Raw genomic sequence first — 23,848 nt, forward strand, 5'->3', positions numbered from 1 at the left:
CCGTTTGCTGTTTATTATTCATTTACTATTTCTTATGAGGCTGGGTGTATCTAGTCACACTCTCTGTCTGGTCCTGGAAGACATTTTACTTGGCACGCCCTTATGACAAGGCCGATTGGTGTGTAGGCCAGTCAGCTGTCCACAGGGTCCCTAATGTTTCTCTTGGGTCTCACAGGTTGGGTTTTCTAGTACATTCCTTTGTGTATTATGCGAATTGATATGAGACAAGGAAACTGGGATTGTATTTAAAATATGAAATAGATTGTCAATAGGGAGCTTTTGCCAGAGGGATGCATATTAAAAATTATAACCAAAATTATATAAAAAACTATCATGTAACAAATACATCTTCTGGGAAGAAATACTCAGAAATTGAATTGGCTTTTGAAGATATGTTTTTTGGATAAAAGATGCAGAGAAAGTAGTCATAGGAAAAAATAAATCTGGCAATACTTCAACAAAAGCTTTGTTTTTGTTTTTGGTGAATATAGATTTTTCTATAAAGGATTTTTAAATGGAATGGCACAGTTTTTTTTGAGTTTATCATTATCTCTTCAGAAAACTTTTATTTCTTTCTTACAGTACTTTTAATTTCCTCTTATTAAAGGTTGATGATGTGTTTCATCTTCTCTGAGACTTCAAACTCCTTGTAGACACGAACTATGTCTTACTCATTTGTGTGTGCATGAGTGTGTGTGTATGTGTGTGTGTCCCCAGGACTTCAACTAGTAATTTAACACAGGGTAGACATACATAAATGTGTGATGAAAATAAACTTCATAAAAATAAAGTAGATCTATTTTTTTTTTCCAGGCAAAGCATTGGCATATTGAAAACGGTCTTTCCTTCCCTAAAAGAGATACTAATTTAATGGAAAATAAGGTCCAAGAGGAAAGTGTGAGAGTAATCCCTTTACCTGCTAAGAAAGAATCATATTTAGTTTCAACAGAACATTCTCTACTCAGTAAGAAAAACAAAGACACCTCGACATGCAAGTAAGTAATTTTAAGCATTACCCAGATGTCAACTGGCATCTCGATAAGACTTAGATATAATATTGGTCTGGATTTGTTTCTGTGATCTGTGGAATGTACAATGACTGGACTACCTCAAAATTTCTCTGAAGTTTTGGAGATGGGGAGGGGTGTGTGTGTATGCGTGTAAGTAGGGGACTATGTTATCATGGTCATATCTGGTGGTCATTTCTTGCCTGCATTGAATTCTTGATTTCTATTTGGTGTCGTCTAGTCTTTTATTTTTATTCTATCCCTATCTTAATTGTGGAAATTAACCCCTTCCCTCAAAAAACGATGCATGCATGTGCCTACATAACAGTCAATTTAATATCTATCCATCTATCCATCCTAATTTTGGTAACCCACAGCGGTTTATGTGAACGAAATTTAGAGTCCCTTTGAATGTCAGATGTCACTCTGCTTTAGACATCTAGCCTTTCCATTTTCTGCAGACTCTTCTTGAATCATTTTGCTTCATCCTGCTTTTACATTTCATCTACTCTGCAGCCTGGTGGTTTAATTTTTTGTTGTTGTTGTTTCCATACTTAATTAAACCTAATTTTCTTACTAAAATTAAACCTATTATCTTACTAAACTTAATTTTACATTCCACAGAGAATAACTATATTAGTTTGAGAGGATGATTGTGTTTGTTTTATTTTCTTTGATACAATAAAAAAAATATTTTTTTACTATGTGTATATATTCCTTCTCTGAGGTTTGTGGAAGAATTATGCAGAAAGTATAGAATTCTTAAATAACCCCCAGTCCCAACCCTACACCGTATCTTGCATTTGTGTGGCACGTGTGTTAGCCAATATTAATACTTTACTATGAGCCAAACTCCATGGTTTACATCCAAGCATATTGTACATGTACAGTTGTGTGGATTTTGACAGAAAGCGTAATGTCAGGTGTCCACTTTTTCTGCACTGACTTGTCTAATCTTAGGATTTCTATGCTTTAGTGTATTGATGTAGTACTCTGTATTAACCGATTTTAATGTTTAGCAAATCTGGCATACTGGAATAAACCCCAATTAATTATGGTATATTTGTTTATACATGTTGGGTTTGATTTGCTGACATTTTGTTTCAGCTTTTATATCTATATTTATTAGAGATATTGGTTTGTAGATTAGCTTTCTTAAAAATACCTTTTTAAAATATTTTAATGAGAACAATACTGGCCTCATAGAATAAGTTACAGCACTCTCCTGCTTCTGTTTTAGGACAGATTTTAGTGAATGAGTGTTATTTATTCTATAAATGTTTGGCAGAATTCACTGTGAAACTACTCGGGTCTGATACTTTATTTTTAGGAAAGTTGTTAATTATTAATTTAGTAAAGAACTGTTAAGCATTTGTAAAAAGATGCATTTCTTCCATGTAATTATGAAGCAAAATTCTTGTATATATACGTATTTAAGCTCACTACTTTAAGAATAATAAAAACATTTTGACCTATTATCTATTCCAGGAAAGAATTAAGGCTTACTCAGAAAATAGGTCTACAAAATTCCCAGTATGCTCCAATTTGATGCAATTGTGGCTCTTTATAGTGAACAGGTGGAACACCGTACAAAGAACTTCTTCCTCCCCTTCCCCTCACTAGTTACGATTTCCCATTCATTGAGGATATGAAGTGGGGATGGAGAAAGGAAAAGCTGGCATTGCTGCTCTGCAGGCAGCAGATACTGCAAACCGTACTCGTTTTTCTGGGGGTACAGCTGAGTGTTCTTTGATGATCTCAATTCTTATTTCTGCATAGTGGATTTCCAAATGAAAGCACTTTTTGGTTATAGCCTTGGGGCTTGCCCCCACCTACTCATGGTGCAGTAATAATACAATCACAGTGTGACCCTGTTCCAGTCCCTCACACTGCCAGGCCTCCCCCGTTCTGCGACTCCTCCTGGGTTAGATTCTGTTTGCCCTGGAGGAAACTCGCATCCTTGCAACATCAGCCGCTTCACTGATGCCACCCCACTCCTTTCCAGTTGGGCAGGTCAAGCCACAGCTTCTGGCAGTAGATGTTTTCAGGTATCAATGAGATCTGGTGCATTATGTTCCTCTCTGGTTTACCCCAGGGGACATATGTTAAGCTCTTTGCCTGGTCTATGGGAATGGAGGGTAGAATTATAGAAATTCAGAGGTTGGGGAGCTTTTCTTCCCTCCCATGGAAGTGAGACTCAAAGAACTGCACACCTGTAGTTCACTGACAGTCCTCTGCAGTGGCGTCGGCAGCCTATGGTAATTCACACCCTAGTGGTGTTTGGTCTAAGGATCACAAAATCAGTTTTTGAACTACCTTGGCAATGTGAGCCTAGGAAGCTAGGGGGATACTCTTTAACCTCTTAATTAATGATTTTGATTTTAGACTTTTTGGAACTCTTTTGACAGGGAAATAGAACATGAAGAATTTCCCTTTAAACCTCCTGTTACGCTAAATTACACTCTGATATTTGTTCTTCTATTTCTTCGAACATTTCTTGCCGAAATGTCAAGTGGTATTTTACTTTCAGGCAGAAGGATGTTTTCCATTTAGGAATATGGCATGACCCACCCTGTAAAATAGTAGATTTGGGGAATGGAAAGACATCATGTAGGATAAAATGCCCCCACCCAGCTTAATTTTACAGATCATGGTACGAAGTCACCTCCAGTAGACAATCATTGTCTCTTTACAGGCCTAAAGAAGGAAAAGCAAATGCTGCACATTTCTTTTAAGAATATTTCAGCCAACGTAGTGATTTCCCACTCCTTATGACAACCCCAGTTATTCTCTTAAACATGCTTTTTGATCAGCCTTACATTCAAAACCTTGCCATTTGAACTGTTCACTTTTTTTTCCTTTCTATCTCATTTTATTTCATTTTCTATTGTTTCTCAGCATGTTGTATTTATGAAAATTAGTGCTGAGATGTAGGTTTTTAAATGCATAGATTTCTCATCAAACTGGAGCTCTGTTCTCTACAATATGACATAAGAATCCAGCAGAGCGATCTTTCATACTGGTGCTCTATCTCCATAGGCTCTGGGAGATTTCCTGGAGTGAGAAGCAAAGTGATCTCTACCATGCAGCATTTTTGCAAATGACAAAATGATGCGTCGTAATGTACTTACAATCTTTAAAATTTCTGCTTTTATCTAATTCAGAAGACTATATTGGAAGAACTGTAAGACTTCGTAGTAATGAGAGAGTACAGAATAATGCCATTTAGAAATTACTGAGGTAATTGAACATGGAAGAATGTATCCTTAGAACTGATTTGTCAGGGACATCCCTGTTCCCTCTCAGGAGTGTGAGGAGGAATCCTATGTGGGAAACACACCAGTGTGATCAAGCTGTAGCTGTAAAAGCTCCTTTGTGCTTTCAGTCCAGTACTGGAGAGATTATGGAAGGCTGTCTCCCTAAGAACATACTGTTCCCTTTGCTCAGTCAGATTAGTAAACTCAAGGAGAGCATGATGTCATTATTGGCCCCTATGCGAAAATATGTGAGAAGAATAAACACCTGACAGACTTCTAGAGAGGCTAAAAATATTGTTATCTTAACAATTACGGTTATCTTTCCAGAATACAAACTTCGGTGTATATTTTCTTCTGACTTATACACAAATACCTGACTTCCATAGCGTTTAAAGTATGATATGATTTTATATTTTTCAAGAAAAAGGCAGGCAGTAAATAATTATCTTCAACATAAGCCCTATGGAGAGTAAGATAAATATAGAATTTAAGAGACTAACAGGAAATCCTAATGATAAGTTAATATTGATAGAGAGAAATTAATTTTTCCTTTCCTTAGATTCTGAAAAGTCATACTACCATAGAAAAAAAATAATGAAGAAATAAATGAAGGAAGAACATGGGAAGAAAAAACATACAATGGGAATGCGTTTTTCTTAATTTATAGCACTATTTTGTTGCTGGACTCACAAAATTATTGTCATCTAGAAAAATTATAGAAACTATTAATCATTTAGAGTAACCATAAATACTTCTTCACTATAAAAAGAATATATTGTTTATTATGATAATATTCTGAAGGAAAAATAAGTCAGAAAAAGATCAAAAGAAATCACCTATAGGAAAATCGTCGCTAACATTTAGATACCTCACTCACCAGTCCTTGTTCTATACAAACTCGCAAAAACAAACAAATGTACACTTTATACAATGGGGGCTTAGTATTCAGAGTGTAAAGTCTGTTTTTTCACTCAAAAAAATATAGTTATCACATTTCCATATAATTAATATGCGTATCTATGAACATCAAGATTTGTACCCACTCCTTGGGAACTTATGGAATTGTTCAAAAACTATTTTCTACTTTCCATACATGTCAACTATTTATGAATTTTAACTGGGAAAACATTTCTTTAAATATAGTCATGTACGCACACTAGAATACACAGATAAATCCACTATTAGAATATTGTCTTTGAAGTGGAACTGCTGAGCCAAAAATTTAAAGGCCTTTGGGCCACTTTGCTTAGTTGCTGTCTGGAATTGTGGGCTCTCCCCAGAAGTCTGTCAACATGGAGGCTCTCCAGTCTCCAGCCTCTAAATCAAAGAGTGGATGTTACTGTTGTCTTACAGCCACGGCCATGCTATTTTACTAGTGTTTTAAATGGGCTTTTGTGATGATTTCTGGAAGTGGCCTTTTTTTTTCACATGTTCATTAGCCATTAATTATTCAATAATGAAGTTAAAAGGGATATTAGAAATTTACTAGATTAACTCCGGTGGCATCTTTAAAAGAAGCACATTTCAGCCTCTTTTTGAATAATTCACCATCTCGGGTAGCCTTCTCTGTTATTAAGCCACCCTTCTACAATAGAATGTCTCTACTGTTAAGTCATTTGTAATCTCACTCGTAGATCTTCATCCCTCTTCTAGGACAAAAGAGCCAGTCTATTCCTCCTTTTGTTACCTGCCATGTTTCCCTTTGGCCACCGTTAAACAATTACTTATAAGGGGGGGGGTTCTTTTTTATAAACCAGGACAAAGAATCACATGAGAAATGAAACAAAAATTTCTGTTAACTTTGCATTAAGTTTATGTAAAGTAGAAGGCATACCTCAAATGAATGTTTCTTCACATGTAGAATGATTATGATGTTCTAAATTCCACCCTGTTGTGAGGCGGGGACTTACATCTTATTTATGTGATGTTGATTACCTAATTATTCTGCCAGTAGATTTCATGTGAGAAATTAAATTAGAAAATAGTTAGACAGCTCTACAAAGAGGTACACAAAACCTTAAACTCTCAATTTAAATTAGACATTATAGGACATAAAACATTTGGAGGATTGACAATCTGATTTTGCCAACAATCAGTGGCAATGATTGTCTTGTACCCATGTATTATTACAAAGAAAGCAAATGAAAGTTACTCATTTTCGAAACTTAATCTTAGAAGTATTAGGGAAGCAAATTACTATTTTGCAGAGTAACATATCTTACTTTTTTCTGATTATTTTCATAGTTTCTAAGAGTATTATAACTGGCTGTAGGAGGATGTTAAAATTCCCAGCTTTGAATTAAAATATAGTCTTATTTTCGCTTACGTCTTAGTAACCAGTACTTATTGAGCTTTTAGCATATTCCAGGCACTGTGTTAAGGTCTTTATGTGTTTAACTTATTTAATTATCACTATGATAATTTTTCCTGGGAAATATGAAAAGCAAAACATTTAATGGACATACAAATGGAAAGTGATCTGTTGGTGATAATGTGTATGATAATATCTTTGGACTAATATACAGTATATTCATACTGGGGAAATGTAGTTTGTGTGCGTGAAGAAGTACAGTAATTAAATATTAAATAAATCAATAAGTGGATAAACAAACAAAAAGAAATGTGGAGTTTAAAAAGGTATAAGGCAAACTAGTGACAGATGTTTGAAATGATGACTGTTTGGTGCCCCAACCTGATCATGGCACCAAGTAGACACATTTTGAATAGTCTGACTGTGTCACTTGAACTTGGACAACTAACACAGTAAGTATAAAACTATAATAAAAAATAAATATTTGCATAGAAAAGATAGAGCTACTATTATCAACTCCATTTCATAGTTGGGAAAATCAAGGCAGAAAGAAGTTAAGTGGGTGCCCAAGGTTGAGCAGCCTGCGGGAGGTGAACTAGGGAGCCCTGGGCGGGCGTGTTGGCTGCAGAGTCAGTGCTGCACCCCTGCTCTGTGCAGCCTGTCCAACAAGCCTCATGTGAACTACTGAAAAGTGACTGGTCTCCACTCAAGTCATCCATGTTTTGTCAGGTCCCTGCTCTGTGTAAGCCACTAGTCTAGGCACTTCCACTTCCCTTTCACACCCTCTAGGGTACTAGAGTACTTATCACAGTCATTACACCTCCCTCCATGGCGGAGCTGAGGGAGATCAGTCAGCCTTTCTCTCTCATAGAATTATACCAAGGCTGCGGAGATCACAGTGGTCCCCTTCCTGCATCACCACATACGCATTCCTGTGAAGGGTTTTAAAGTATTTCATGATTTCCTTTCTTGATTATGAATTATTTTTATTTAACTTTATTTATTTTAATTTGACCAGAGAGAGATAGAGTGAGGGGGCGGGCAGAGAGGAGAGAAGAGAGAGAAAGAAAGGGAAAGGGAAAGTGAGAAAAGTGAGAAGGCAAGCTGCCAGGTCCGGAACTTGAACTGTGGTCGGCCATGTGGGGATCCAGCACCCTTAACCACCACACCACATGCTGGCCCCAATTCTTTATTTAAAATTTTATTCATCATCATTATTTCATTTTATTTTTATTATTATCTTTAAAGTTGACCAGAGAGAGAGAGAGAGAGAGAGAGAGAGAGAAAGTGAGAAAGCAAGTTGCCAGATCTGGGACTCAAACTGTGGTCAGCTATATGGCAGTCCCGCTGCCTTAACTACCACGCCACCTACTGGCCCATTTAAGTCTTTTAATACATTCTTCAGCATCTTTATATTTGTCTGTAATTTCTTCTGTTAGGAATATTTGCCTCCTGCCGGTTCCCTGTTCATTTTCAGAGTAACCTCTGCAAACATCAGGCATCTATGACAATAGGTCGTGGGTCCTTGAATATGAAGCTAGTCTACAGTCTGGATGTGCATAGAGCTGTCCTTGGCCCCGAGCTTTCCTGGTCCAGCTGGATTGTGCAGACAGCAATCTAATGAGTGCAATTTGCTGTGATTCTCAGGACACTCTCCTCTCCTCTCTGCTTACTTTCCCTCTGGATGAAACTCTTTAGTGGACTTGACAAAGTTCTTGTGTTTTATATTAAAGACATTTAATTTAAATGCCACTGGATGAAAGAGAAAGCAAATAGTCTAAAACAAGGAAAGAGTTCTAAATGTTTTGGGAAAAATGAAGGTCTACTGTTAATGAGTCAAAAGAGGGATCTTCCTCCTTCTAGACCGCTCTCATCTTTTGCACCTTAGTTTATCTGAATAATTATTTTCTGGAAAAAGGTATTCTCCTTCTAAATTATTTCTTCTATGAGTGAGAGAGAGACTGAGAAACAGAGAGAGAGAACAAGAGAGAGAGGGAACGTGAGAAAGCAAGCCACCAGGTCTGGGACTTAGACCACGGTTGGCCATGTGGGAGTCCAGCACCTTAACCACCACACCACCTGCTGGGCCAGACACTTCGTGCTTTTATCTGCATTTACAGCTGAAATTCAGAAGTCACCCTAATGCCTATCAACAGGAGAATGGATAAAGCAATCGGTACACCGTGGAATGTATTCATTCCTATTCAACATAGTTGAGTTTAAAAGTAATTATACCAAGTGAAAGAACTCAAATGAAATAGAGCATATATTGTAAGTTCTGTTTGCTTAATGTTCTAGTAAGTACAAAATAATACATGGTGACAGAAAATCACTTATCTAAGTACTAGGAGAAGGTCTGGAGAGGGGAAGGGATAGAGAAGGAAGAGGGGCAAAGACCGAAAGGAACATGGGGAAATGTCTATATTCTTAAATGCATTTTTTACCAAATAACTGCAATGCCTGACTGAAATACCCTCTGTGTTTTGAATACCCACCACCAACTCATTGTTGTAGATTCCCTATCTTAAAATGTCTTTATAAGGGTACCATCATTCCTGTCCTGAAAACCCAGATAGTAGCTAAATACTGCTTTTTTTTTTTTCTTCAAAGGAGATGGCATATTTTGAGGAAGGTCATTTTAGTGTGATTTGGGGGAAATTAACCATTACTCTGCCTTTGGATGACAAAACTCTCCTAAAAGAAAGGAAAATCTCTAACTACAAGTAATTTATGTAGAAACTATCCTGGCTCAAGGAAGTAGCACTTCACTCCCCTTCATATTTCCTATTAAATGTATGTTCATATTCCCTACTAAATACAGGCTTTTAAAGCATACAGAAAGGGGGAACCAGCAGTTAGCATAATGGCTATGTCGCTGGACTCCCACGTAGTCGACCGTGGTTCACGTCCCGGACCCAGTGGCTTAAAACTCATGCCGGGCGCGTGTGCGTGCATGCCCAAGATACTGAGAGGAGAATGGAGGAGAAGGGATTGCGGCGTGACCATCTCTCCTGGGGGGTGATTTCTCGCTTTCTGTCTCTATGTCTCTGTCTGTCTGGTGAGCGCACGCACCCTGTGGTGAAAACCTCACCCCCCCCCCAAATAAAAAGCATACAGAATGGGAAAAGGAAAAAAAAAAAGTAACCTTATGGTAGTTGCTGTAAACTCGGCGAACACAGTCTTGCCCAGGTCATCAAGGTTAACCTCAACAGTGTAAGTCAGTTTACGTAACATGCACCTTTGGCAGGATGTGATGACAACAGCACTTCACATTTGTTGTCTCTCTCCCAACACCCCTAACCCCAGTCTAATCATAAGAAAAATATCAGTCAAGCCCAAACTGAGGGACATTCTGCAAAATATCTGACAGGCATTCTTTAAAACTGTCAAAGTCAAAATAAACAAGAAGAGCCTAAGAAACTGTCATAAGCCAGAGGAGACGAAGGAACCAAGTAACTAAATATAATGTTGACATTACAGAGAAAGGATATTAGGAACTGTACTAGTGAAATAGGGAGTTTAGTTAACAGTAATATACCAGTACTGATTTCTTAATTGGGACAAATGGCAACCTAAGATTTTAACCCCAGGAAAAATTGGGTGGAAGGGTATGCAAGACCTCTGTACTTTCACTGAAACTTCTCTGTAATCCTAATACTATTCTAGAATGAAAAGTTTATTTATGTAGAAAATAATCAATAGGTTCCTCTGGAGCTGTATAAATAGAATTTTTTGTGATCTTTCAGAGAGTATTTAATTTTACTTGTATTGATATTTTAACTCGTGTTTGGGAAATACCGTAAAAAGAATCGAGAAGGAAAGCGGGAAATAAACATGTATTGGATATTATTCTTAAATAGATACAATCACTGAAGTTGTATTCATATTATTTTTAAAACCACAGAAAGAATCCCAATGTGTACTAAAGGAAATTGAGGCTGACAGTATAGGCAACATCTCAAAGTCCTTCAGCTATTAAATACATGGCAGAATTGGGGCTAAAAGTTGGAAGTGGGAGAGAGGTAATCATGAGAGATGAGGGGATGCCAGGGGAGGGAGACAGAAGGAAGAGGCAGGTCAAGATTGCCATCGCCCTCCATGAGTTCGGGAAGATAGGTATGCTGTCTGGCCTAATATTACTCTTAAGAGGCTAGGAACAATTCCTGGCAACCTAATTTGTGGCTGTTCAAGTTGAAATCCATGACAGTCCATGTTAAAAGTATTTAAGACCATGTGCTGCTTTCTGATAAATGTATACACCTGTAAGCATGTAATACTCTCACTCTATATTGCATTGATAGAAACCTTTTCTAAGGATTCAAGCCAATCTCAAGTTTTCTTAAAGATTCATATGACAAGACTCCAAAATACTGGGCTCTTTTGCATTTTGGATACCATAGTGGAGAACACTGGACAAATAGCCTTTGAGGCACACCACTGAGGTTTACTTCTAATTAGCTATGTAATTCCCTGCAGGGCAAGGATAGTTTGTATGTGTTTCTGGGAAATTTTCTTCTGCACTGTTTTTCTCTCTGACCTTCCAGTTAAGGGAACAGTCTTTGTTTAACTCGCCTCTCAGCCTCTCTGCCTCTCATCCTTTCATGTCATCACCTGGCTGTCCGGTATTTTATTGGAAGATAAAATACAAAATACAAACATTGCTATGTAGAAATACAGGAGTAGAAATGTTTTATGCCTAACTAAGACATGTACTTATGATTAGAATGTGTTTATTCATTCCTGTGGTTAATATTTTATTATGAATTATTTCCTTCCAGTGTCAGGCCATCAGCTGACATAAATCTAGTTATGAAATATTGGGAAAGAAATACCTGTGAGACAAATACACATAAACTTGACCATACTGAAATTACACAAAGATCATTCAGTAAGTATTAACTGTTAATATATTTTTATAATGTTACTATTTTATATATTGGCATGGCAAAGGGCAGTTAGTCTGTGTGCCAGAAATAATTCTTGAATAAACATGAATGTGAGGTTCTTCAGATCCCTGTTAATGAAGAAGGATGTGAGGATCGGAGATATTAAGTGGTTTGTTGAGGCTGCATGGCATGCAAATGGCACCGTGTCAGGTCTAAGTCAGTTAACTTGTATAAAGTGCATACTATGGTCTCCCAAGTAGGGATGGCTCCGGAATGTTTAGAATGTTTATTTCCCTGAGGTGTTTGAGAAATTAAAGTGAATTAAAACTGCTTTACTCTCAGATTATTAAAGCCATAAAGGAATGTATTAGTCTAATTTTTGGCAGAAAATAATTATTTAAAACGTAATTGACACAGGGCCCAGTAGGTGGCATGGTGGTAAAGGTCCTGGACTCCCACATAGCTGACCACAGTTTGAGTCCCGAATCTGGATGCTTGAAAAATCACACTGGGCATGTGTGTGTGCATGCCTAAAATCCTGAGAGGAGAATGGAGGAGAAAGGATTGTAGTGTGGCTATCACTCCGTGGGGGGTGGTGGTGGTGATTTCTCACTTCTCTTCTCTTTCTCTCTTTCTCTCTCTGGCAAGGGACATTCCCTATGGCAAAAGCCAAAAACAAACAAACAAAACAAACAAACAAACAAACAAACCAGTAATTGAAACAAAGAAATTGTTATCATAGTAAGGTAAATTATTTAGAAACTTTGGTAAGAGTTGCTCCTAGAGCTCCATTATATAGTGAGAATATTTTTTTCTCATTATAAATTTTTTTTCAACTTATTTCAAGGGGTTGCTGTACTTTCATCAAGTAGATATGTTGACTTTAGAATTTCTGGTGAAATTTCTCTGTTAAAAGGTACATAATTATTTGCTAATATTCAGTGTAAATTAATCTACTCCATAGAGTTTTTGTCAGACTACATGAGTTATTACATGTGAAGTATTTTGATCAGTGCCTGGCATATCATATGAAGCAAATACAATTTTATTAGTAACATTATTTTTATTTTTAAAGAATTACTTTATTTGACTTTATTTCTTTATATTTTATCTTATTTTTTAAAGAATTATTTATTTTATTTTATTTATTCATTCAATCATTTTCATTTGACCAGAGAAAGACAGACACACAGAGAGAAGGAGAGTGAGCAAAAAAGCCACCAGGTCCAGGACTTGAACTGTGATTGGCCGTGTGGGAGTGTCCAGAGCCTTAACCACCACGCCACCTGCTGACCCCATATTTCTTTATATTTTAATCTGACCTGATAGAGACAGAGTGAGAGAGAGAGAGAGAATGAGAAAATGAAAAGGCAGCTGCCAGGTCCAGGACTTGAACTGTGGTTGGCCATGTGGGAGTCCAGCGTGCCCTTAACCACCAAGCCACTTGCCGGCCCCTATTATTGTTGTTATGACTGGTGCACAATCTGTGGAGTTAAATGTGTGATTTAAGTCTATTGTCTGCCATTTACCAGTAACTTCTGTAAAGTCCGACGAGTTATTATAGCATCCTGAGCTTCAGTTTCCACGTCTGTGTAGAGGGAGTAACACCTTACAAGTTGGGAAGATTTCTTTAACTTGACATAGCATATTTGATTCTCAGAGTTGTCCCTTGGCCTAGAACCATTTAATGTCAACTAAAACCTACGAATAATGTAAACGCTAGGACCCACACCCCTCCCTCCCCTAGAACCAGTACATCAGGAGCTGGGGGTGATACATAGCATTCTGTGGATATTTCTGCTTTGTTTTGTAGTGTTTTGTTTTTGTCTTTGTTTTTGCTATCTGGCACTTACCCTTACCATAGAGAGACAGAGTGAGAGGGAGAGTGAGAAATCAGTCCCTAGGGAGGATGGCCACACCACACTTCCTTCTCCTCCAATCTCTTCTTGGGATTTTGGGCATAGATGCACACGTGCCCGCCATGATTTTCAGGCCTCTGGGTCTGGGATTCCAGCCATGCAGTCAACTATGCGAGATCCAGCGCCTTAACCTCCATGCCACCTGCTGACTTTAGTGCTTTATTATTTATTTTTAGGTTCTTGTCATGGGGCACAGGCACTGGCTGGAGAGAGACAGAGAGAGACTGTTGAGAGGGAAAGTGAGAACTCACCCTGCAGGGAAGGATGGACACTCCACAATCCCTTCTGCTTCGTTCTCCTAAGGTGTTGGGTATGCACGTACACACATATGCTTGGTGTGAATTTCAAGCTCCCGGTCTGGGATCCAAACCACAGTCGGCCATGTAGGAGTCCAGTGCCTTAAACACCACCCTACCTGTTTACCCCCAACACTCTCCATTTTAATAAGACTGTCAGCACATGACTAGTTCTGGTTTCTTTTCCTAGGCACTGAGCCGCCACCATGACAAAAGGGCAGTTCAGCAGAGCACAGTCAAGCAAGCGTAAAATCCTATCTTGGATTAAGCTTTGGTAGATTTCTAGAGCATCGTCCACTTATCACATGAAGCAAAAAGGAAAACTTTCTTTACTTTATCCAAGACTTTGCTTTTAAAGGCATGATTAAAATAGATTCCTATCCTCTTGCTGTGTGCACGGTAAACAGAATAACACAGTTCTGGTTTCCATTGTAGCAGGATGGAAAAGTACCTACCAATTCAAAATTTCAGATGTTTTGTTAAATTAAATACAAAAAAAAAATTCTAACAGATTCCATTTCACAAAGGATACAATTTTCTTGTAGATAAAAGAGAAACTGGAGCTTTTCCAAAGCTTGCAAAATATTCATTTTCAAGGGAAGATGGCAAAAGAATACAAAATAGAAAACAAATGAATGAGAAGCCTTGAGCTCCTTTTTGTCTTTTTGTCTGAAAAGGACCATGGGTTTATGTTGAACAGCTGTGTTTATAGGGTTTGCTGATCACTGCAGCTGTACCAGCTAAACAAGAGGAAGGTTAAACTTTTAAAAGTTAACTTGGAAATGCACTAGCTCCTTCCAAGGAATTAGTGATACTGTCCTTTTCTCCCGTTCTCTGAAATCTGCTGGTGTGAAGGTGCATTTAGGTCATTACGCATTGGAACCCTGCAAGAGCTGCCTGAAGTGAATAAACCCGCTTTTCTTCTCGACCCTGAGAAATATTTTAGAGAAGAGCCGGTGGAAGAACAACCGGAAATTCCCGTGCTTCCATCACTCTCTGAAAGTAAGTCCTCAGCTGTCATGCACCTCCATTTCTCTTAGGGAACTCAGCCAATTAAAAAAAAATGTAGAAAACAACACGTATTTGCCTAATGGCTTACAGTGAAATGAAGTGTGTGGTTTGACTGTTCAGATTTATAACTCAGCAGCTGGTCTGTGCTCTCAGAAAGCACAGGCTACAGGCAGAAATACATGAAAGAATATTTTGATTTTGTCACTTTTCTGAAGCCAGCATGTCATGAACAAGTGTCATGAATCTGCCATGAGTGAGAACCTTCCCCACCAAATCATCTTACATTTCAAAATTGATACCAGAGAGAGAGCCATCATGACACTGCTTCAGAACAGGGTGTCTGGCAATCTGGCTTTGCTCGTCTCAGTGAAACACTATAAATAGAGGCCACTTAGAGTGTATTGTTTTAGAAGCTTCCAGCTGCGCTACTAGGCTAGTAAGATGAGAGGACAAGAAAGCTGGACTTTGAATATGTGAGTATCTCTGAAGATTTGGAAACAATATGCACAAAATATTTTTCAGACTGTGGTAGTCTTCTGAGTTTCTAAGAATGTGATGAATAATTCCTGTACAGAAGTATTTCCCACCAAGAAGGGTCCCAGAGAAACACGAGCAGCCCTACCTGATTCTCAGTGAAACACTCAGAAAGTATGTGGCTGCTACAGGGAAGCTCATTCAATATATCTAATGAAAAGAGCAAGTTTTCAACTGGTAACAGTCATCAAGTCAGAATGACACCCCCACCATCTGAGATCTGTGATTTCTCAACTTCTCAAATCCTTTGAGACATGGTTTAGTATCATCTTTGACGGACCAGCAGATGGGGTAATGATTACATCGCTGGACCCCCACGTAGTTGAACACAGTTCAGATCCCAGACCTGACAGCTTAAAACTCATGCTGGGTGCATGTGTGTGTGTGTGTGTGTGTGTGTCCAAAATCCCAAGAGAAGAATGGAGGAGAAGGGATAGTGGTGTGGCCATTGCCCCCCTTGGGAGGCGATGATTTCTCTTTTTCTGTCTCTCTGTCTCTCCAGCAAGTGCACACGTCCGATAGCAAAAATCTCTCTCTCAAAATAAATAAATAAATCATCCTTGAGAAATAATAATCTTTTCAGTAGGAAGGTGTTTTTTTTATGTCTACACCTACAGAAGTTTCTCTTCTCTTCGCTTAGTTTCCTGTGGAAAAAGAAAATAACTGGTCAACAGCTTTGTGTTTTTCTTTCTTTTTTTTTTTTTATAACAAATAAGCTTATTAGCAAGATACAACTGTCATTCCCCATTACCACAGTTTCTAATCTAATTGTTATCAGCTTCTTTTACCTTGTTAAAGAGTTTCTCTGCTAAATTTGTAATTTTTGGCTTGTTCTTGTGAGGGTCATCTGCAGGTTCTGTTATTTCTCTGAAAAATACATGAAGCATAAATTTTAGAGGTTTAAATAACCTGTGCATCTGATAGGGCTTTCAGACTATCACCCTATGATTCTTTTAATTTTCACTAGAATGATTCACCTTTAAGAATAAATATGAGGAATACTTACTGTGTCCTCAGGAGTCACACACAGAAGAGAATCTAGGGAGATAACCAATCAAAAAGACTCAGGTCTAGTCTGTGGCCTGGTGGTTAATGGAGCTAGATCCCACATCGCCAACTACGTGGTTGAGTCTGGGCCTGGCTGGTGGCTTGAACAAGCTGAGCACGTATGCATGCATGCTCCAGATCCTGGAAGTGTGGAGAAATGGAGGAGAAGAAATTGTGACATAACCAACCCCATCAGGGGGTACTTCCTCCCACTTTCTCTCTCTCTGTCTCTCTTGAGAGCACATGGACGTTCTAGCAATAATTTAAAAAGGAAAAATAAAATCTAGAGAGCCAGGCCAAAGTCACAAAGATAGTTCAGATGCAAGAGGAAGCTGAGCTGGAGCAGAGTCAAACTTGAAGATAAATAGGCGACAGGGCATGTGCAGAAGCTGGAAACTGTGAGAGCCACAAATAGCTCTCCTAGGCAGTAAGAACCTTGCGAATAGGGGAGCCTTTGATAGTCTGCAGTAGGAGGGAGCCTCAGAGGAATTCTCCTTATGAGCTGGGAGGATATGTGTGGGGGAAGTGAGAGTGACAGAGGGTGGAAACACCTGAGAGACTAGTACATTTTCAAAGAGAATGTTTTTCCTCCCTCTGGATTGCTTTATGTCATTTTACACGGCTTTTAAGGATGTTTGCTTTTTGCTATTTTTTTCTTTAGCTTTTCTTCATTTTCCTCCTCCCCTTTTTAATATTTTCACTCACCTTTTCTGCAAATGAAAATATTTCCATCTTTAAAGTTTCACCAGCTTGGGAGAGAGACAGATGCACACTATTGATGAGAGCCGAATGTATGGCATTTGAGATTTAAGCACAGAGGAAGACCGTCCATTTCCTTCTGCCTGGGGCATAGGAGGGATTCAGAGCAAGAGTCACATCCGAGGTGGGTCAAGGAAGAGACCAGGGAGTCAACCCCGAGAAAGTGACGGAAGGAATGAAGAGATGAGCAAAGGGCAGAAGTCACATGATGCCAGGTTGGCTGCACCCAAGTTTGACACAAAGACTCCAGTGAAATGGAATAAATTGAGTTTGGAATGCATTGAGGTTGAGATCCGATGTTCCATTTTTCTCCCTTCCTTCCTTCCTTCCTCCCTCCCTCCCTCCCTCCCTCCCTCCCTCTCTCTCTCTCTCTCTCTTTCTTTCTTTCTTTCTTTCTTTCTTTCTTTTTTTTTGGAGAGGTTTTTGCTATAGGATGCGTGCGCTCGCCAGAAAAACAGAGAGAGACAGAGAGATAGAAAGTGAGAAATCACCCCCCACCCCAGGGGGGATGGCAACGCCACAATCCCTTCTCCTTCATTCTCCTCTCAGGATCTCAGGCACACATGCACATGCGCCTGGTGTGAGTTTAGGCTGCCGGGTCTGGGACGTGAACCGTGGTCGACTACATGGGAGTCCGGTGACATGGCCATTATGCCAACTGCTGGTCCCCTGATGTTCCATTTCTAAAGGAAGGTCTGGAGGAAGGGAGAGGACTCTGACTCATGCTGTATATCACAGTCTTCAGCCAGCAGGTTCTGAAAGGGTGTTTGTGCATTCATGTATTTAGCCATTCCTAAGGTGGATATTGATGTACCAGTATCTGAGTTGCATACCAGACACAGAGAAGTGTCCACAGAGATGCAGATGCCCAGTCTTGAGTGACCTGGAAACCTAGTTGGGGAAGTAGAGAAGTAAATAAATGACTGTTCTACAATAAAGGCTACGATACAGGTAAACACTGAATACTAAGAGGGCACACAGAAATTCAGAGATTTTTTTTTTTTTTATAGAAACCAGATTATGCCTGAGCTAGATATTAGAAATTAAGTTGCTTTTAGCCAGGTTAAAAAAGAGAGGGGAAAAGTGGGGGTTGGGGGAGAGCTGCAAATGATGTCATGTTTGTTGCTGGTCTCCCATGAGTCCTGGACGTGGTAGCTGAAACTCACACTGGGCACATGTGCATGTATGCCTAAAGAAGGGATGGTGGGGTGGCCATCCCTATGTGTGTGTGTGGGGGGGTGATTTCTTGCTTTCTGTCTATCTCTCTCTGTCCCTCTGGGAAGCACACTCACTCTATAGCAAAACTTTTTAAAAAATAAATAAATAAAAGAGAGAGAGGGAGGACTGGTAAATGAGTGGCCTGTGCCAATATAAGGTGGTATGAATAACATGGCATCCTGGGGGAGCTACCTATAGCTCAATGACTAGGTTCTAGGAGAGATGGAAGGAGAACTAGGCTAGAGAGGTAGAGGAGGGCCAGACCATGGAGAACCTAGTGTACTATGCTAAGGAATTTCAGTTTTATTTTATGAGAAATGGGCAACCATTGAAATATTTTAATCAATTATTCCAAATTACTCCATTTTATCTTTTCTATTACCGTTTTCGTTTTCATATCTCTTTGTATCATTCTTTTAGTGATTGCCCTTAGGTCAGGATCCTTTTTCCTGTACCCTGTGTTCTATCTGTAGCAACAGGCTTTCAGAGATCATTTCCCTTCAGGATGAAGAATTGCTGCAGCTATTTCTTATAATATGGGTCTTCTGGCAAATAATTTCCCTATCTTTTGGTGTCTAAAAATGCATTTATTTTACTTTGACTTTGGAAGGATATTTTCGCTTGGTTTAAAATCGAGATGTTAGGTCTTGATTTTGGTTTTTGTTTGTTCCCCAACATTTTCAGGCTAACCTTGCTTCCTTGATCTATAGTTCCTGCTTAAAATCCTACTCTTAATTTATTATTGGTGTGTCTTGGGTCCTTTTCTGACTGCTTTTAAGATCTTTACCTTTGCCTTTAGTTTTCAGAAGTTTTACTGCGGTGAGTCTAAATACAGTTTTCTGTGTATTTATATTACTTTGGGCTCATAGAAATTTTTGAATACTTTTATTTAATTGTGAGAAATTCTCAGCCATTATATTTTCCAAAGAATTGTTTCTTTTCCCCCTCTACTTTTTCCTGCCCTTTTGGGATGGCAATGACAAATATGTTAGCCTACTTAATTATTTCAAAAATGTTTCCTATGCTCTTTTCTTTCTTCTATTTTGTTTTCCTCTCTGGATCCCTCCCTCCCTCTCTCTCTCTCTCTCTCTTTCTTTCTTTCTTTCTTTCTTTCTTTCTTTTTTTTTGGAGAGGTTTTTGCTATAGGATGCGTGCGCTCGCCAGAAAAACAGAGAGAGACAGAGAGATAGAAAGTGAGAAATCACCCCCCACCCCAGGGGGGATGGCAACGCCACAATCCCTTCTCCTTCATTCTCCTCTCAGGATCTCAGGCACACATGCACATGCGCCTGGTGTGAGTTTAGGCTGCCGGGTCTGGGACGTGAACCGTGGTCGACTACATGGGAGTCCGGTGACATGGCCATTATGCCAACTGCTGGTCCCCTGATGTTCCATTTCTAAAGGAAGGTCTGGAGGAAGGGAGAGGACTCTGACTCATGCTGTATATCACAGTCTTCAGCCAGCAGGTTCTGAAAGGGTGTTTGTGCATTCATGTATTTAGCCATTCCTAAGGTGGATATTGATGTACCAGTATCTGAGTTGCATACCAGACACAGAGAAGTGTCCACAGAGATGCAGAGGCCCAGTCTTTAGTGACCTGGAAACCTAGTTGGGGAAGTAGAGAAGTAAATAAATGACTGTTCTACAATAAAGGCTACGATACAGGTAAACACTGAATACTAAGAGGGCACACAGAAATTCAGAGATTTTTTTTTTTTTTATAGAAACCAGATTATGCCTGAGCTAGATATTAGAAATTAAGTTGCTTTTAGCCAGGTTAAAAAAGAGAGGGGAAAAGTGGGGGTTGGGGGAGAGCTGCAAATGATGTCATGTTTGTTGCTGGTCTCCCATGAGTCCTGGACGTGGTAGCTGAAACTCACACTGGGCACATGTGCATGTATGCCTAAAGAAGGGATGGTGGGGTGGCCATCCCTATGTGTGTGTGTGGGGGGGTGATTTCTTGCTTTCTGTCTATCTCTCTCTGTCCCTCTGGGAAGCACACTCACTCTATAGCAAAACTTTTTAAAAAATAAATAAATAAAAGAGAGAGAGGGAGGACTGGTAAATGAGTGGCCTGTGCCAATATAAGGTGGTATGAATAACATGGCATCCTGGGGGAGCTACCTATAGCTCAATGACTAGGTTCTAGGAGAGATGGAAGGAGAACTAGGCTAGAGAGGTAGAGGAGGGCCAGACCATGGAGAACCTAGTGTACTATGCTAAGGAATTTCAGTTTTATTTTATGAGAAATGGGCAACCATTGAAATATTTTAATCAATTATTCCAAATTACTCCATTTTATCTTTTCTATTACCGTTTTCGTTTTCATATCTCTTTGTATCATTCTTTTAGTGATTGCCCTTAGGTCAGGATCCTTTTTCCTGTACCCTGTGTTCTATCTGTAGCAACAGGCTTTCAGAGATCATTTCCCTTCAGGATGAAGAATTGCTGCAGCTATTTCTTATAATATGGGTCTTCTGGCAAATAATTTCCCTATCTTTTGGTGTCTAAAAATGCATTTATTTTACTTTGACTTTGGAAGGATATTTTCGCTTGGTTTAAAATCGAGATGTTAGGTCTTGATTTTGGTTTTTGTTTGTTCCCCAACATTTTCAGGCTAACCTTGCTTCCTTGATCTATAGTTCCTGCTTAAAATCCTACTCTTAATTTATTATTGGTGTGTCTTGGGTCCTTTTCTGACTGCTTTTAAGATCTTTACCTTTGCCTTTAGTTTTCAGAAGTTTTACTGCGGTGAGTCTAAATACAGTTTTCTGTGTATTTATATTACTTTGGGCTCATAGAAATTTTTGAATACTTTTATTTAATTGTGAGAAATTCTCAGCCATTATATTTTCCAAAGAATTGTTTCTTTTCCCCCTCTACTTTTTCCTGCCCTTTTGGGATGGCAATGACAAATATGTTAGCCTACTTAATTATTTCAAAAATGTTTCCTATGCTCTTTTCTTTCTTCTATTTTGTTTTCCTCTCTGGACATCAGTTTGGATATTCTATATTGACTGGCCTTTGAGTTTACTGATCCCGTGTATCTGAGCGTGTGAGTGTGCATATGTGTATGTATTCTCGCACACACATTTAGCCTGATAATGCCGCTTGAAGCTCTTTTTTTAAAAGAATTATTTTGTTCAACTTTATTTTTAGTTTGACTAGAGAGGAACAGAGAGAGAGACAGAGAGACAGAGAGACAGACAGAAAGTGAGAAAGCAAGCTGCCAGGTCCAGGACTCAAACCACAATCAGCCATGTGAGTCCAGTACCCTTAACCACCACACCACTTGCCGGCCCCTGACCACTTGAATCTATTTTATATAGATCTTAGATCTCAGTAGAAATCAGTCATGCTTTCATCCATTTTTCCCTTTCTTTCTTTCTTTCTGGCTTTTTTTTTTTTTTTTTTTTTTTGTAATAAACATTTTAAAGTCCTGGTCTGCTAAAACTCCTATTTGTATGACCTTTGGTTCTCCTTCTCATGTGTACCCTTTTTGCCTGGTTATTGGTTACATTTTCCATGTTTTTTTTTTTTTCTTTGCAAGTCCTGATTTTTCTATTGTATGACAGAAAGCGTCAAGACTACAGGCACTGACGTTAACACTATTTGCTCGCAGAGACAGTTCATTCTTTATCAGCAGAGGCTGCAGGGCTGATCACCTAATACAGTTATGGCTGAGCCGAGTCAGTGCTGAGGTGCAGCTTCATTAAGAGTAGGTTTAGCCCACTTCTTATTTCAAAGGTCTGTTCCAGGCCTTTCCTTTTAGGGGGATTTTTGTCTCCCAGTACTTTGAGACCGTAGGGAGCATTACTCTGCATTTCCAGCCCAGTCCACAGTCTCCCTCCAAACCCCAAGATTCAGAGGAGGTCCTGTGAAAACACTGGCCAAAGCTATGGGATTTCCACAGGTTCCATTCCATTATACCAACACACATAGCCATTATAACGCCTCTGGGTCTGTGGGACAACGGAGTAAAAACTCCAAACATTGTCAGTCTTAGACACACACCTACAAAGTGGTGTTCTCTGCTGGAAATGACAAATTTAGTATTCTCCTTGATTTGATTGGCATACACTGCATGCATGCTTTGAAAATTCATGTTGTTCCCCACAAAGGTGTACAATGGTTCAATGTAAATAAGAAACTATAAAATAAGTTTAAAAAACAAACTCTTCTGAAGGAGGCCAAATGGTGGTGGAATGGTACAGCATGATGCTTTGTGAGGCTACCCCACGTGGGAAGGTTCTGGGTTATGTTCAGAGACCTCCCTGAGTTATCCGGCACACACGTGCCCATAGATGAGGCTGGCTGAAGCTGGGAGTGGATCACGGTCTGGAAGCCCTGTTAGGAACACCGTCTCCCTGTTTGTCTATTTTTCTGTCTATTTCTCCAACTCATAGGAGAAATAAATTTTTAAAAAATGAGTAAAACACTATTTGGAATTTGCTTTCCCACAGAAGAGTTGCTTAGTCTGGAGATAAGCATATGGTATAATAGTTCCATCGCAGGCTCCCACGTAGTCGATCGCAGTTCGAGTCCTGGACCCAGTGGCTTAAAATTTATGTCAGCGAGTGTGCGTGTGTGCCCAAAATCCTGAGAGGAGAATAGAGGAGATGGGATTGTGGCATGGCCATCTTGCTAGGTGTGACTTCTCACTTTCTGTCTCTCTGTCTCTCTGGTGAACGCACACACCCTACAACAAAAATCTCTCAAAAATAGAAGAGTCTCTCCATCTCTTCCAAGTTTGTTCTTTAGCAATTCCAAACATAATAAATCCCAAGATGAAGAACATAGTTGGCAATCTCAGCTCATCTAGAGAGGACTCTACCATCTTTGAAATTTTAATTTGGTCATTTTTACTTCCGCAGCCCTGTACGGAATGTTTCAGAACATTATTTGTAATTGACCTGTTTTTTCCTTTTCTCTCTGGTACAGTGACGATGATGACCTCACATTATTGCATACTATCCAGAAACAAAGTTCTTGTTGAAGTGATTTAAAAAAGGAGCGTAACAGGACCGAATTTACATTTTAGAAAGTTTTCTTGAAGCGGAGCAGACATCTTATACTGGGATTAGACTGGAGGCAGCGGATTATAGGAATGGAAATTTGTGGGTAGTCAACTAACTGCTTTGCCTTCTGCTAGGAGTTTATATCTGGATAAGTTACTGAATAAGTCTCAATTTTTTTCATCTGTAAAATTTTGATCATGATATACTGGCCTCTCTGAGTTGTGTGGGTTAATTACAGCACAATTATTGGCACATGCTAACCATTCACCAAAAGTTATCTGCTATTGTTTTTAAGACAGGGACCCCTTAGAAAAGCAGTAACCAGTTTTAGGAGGGTTAAGGAGTTGAATGTGCAGGGTTATGTGCCTTGAAGGCGATGGATAAATGTCTGATTATCGGTTTTCTAGCTTGGATGATCATTCCAACCAAAGAGACTCTCAGTGGTAGAAGAAATGCAAAAGGAAAAGAAGGGTTAGCCAGGAAGATATATCAGTGCTCAGGATATGTCGAGGTGAAGGTGCCCATGGGATAGCTACCAAGAAATGCTCATCTTGTTCCTAGAAACTGACTACAGTAGGAGGGAAA

General features: G+C 39.2%; 1 protein-coding gene and 1 long non-coding RNA gene across 2 annotated transcripts in view; one reads left to right on the forward strand and one right to left on the reverse strand.

Annotated features, from left to right (window-relative positions):
- Positions 1-6,128, reverse strand: part of LOC106735046 (uncharacterized) — a 13,425-nt gene extending 7,297 nt beyond the window's left edge. Inside the window, exon 1 of the long non-coding RNA XR_001370479.1 lies at positions 6,099-6,128. This is a non-coding gene — a long non-coding RNA (uncharacterized LOC106735046). The remainder of the gene's footprint in view (positions 1-6,098) is intronic.
- The window catches only part of WDR49 (WD repeat domain 49), a 160,057-nt gene that overhangs the window by 116,246 nt on the left and 19,963 nt on the right, over positions 1-23,848 (forward strand). Inside the window, exons 15-17 of the mRNA XM_014588502.2 lie at positions 814-995; positions 11,354-11,463; positions 14,532-14,678. Of these exons, the coding sequence (XP_014443988.1) occupies positions 814-995; positions 11,354-11,463; positions 14,532-14,678 (439 nt within the window). The remainder of the gene's footprint in view (positions 1-813; positions 996-11,353; positions 11,464-14,531; positions 14,679-23,848) is intronic.

This window comes from Tupaia chinensis, unplaced genomic scaffold, assembly GCF_000334495.1.
Source record: "Tupaia chinensis unplaced genomic scaffold, TupChi_1.0 Scaffold000281_1, whole genome shotgun sequence".
In the NCBI taxonomy this organism is placed as follows: domain Eukaryota; kingdom Metazoa; phylum Chordata; class Mammalia; order Scandentia; family Tupaiidae; genus Tupaia; species Tupaia belangeri.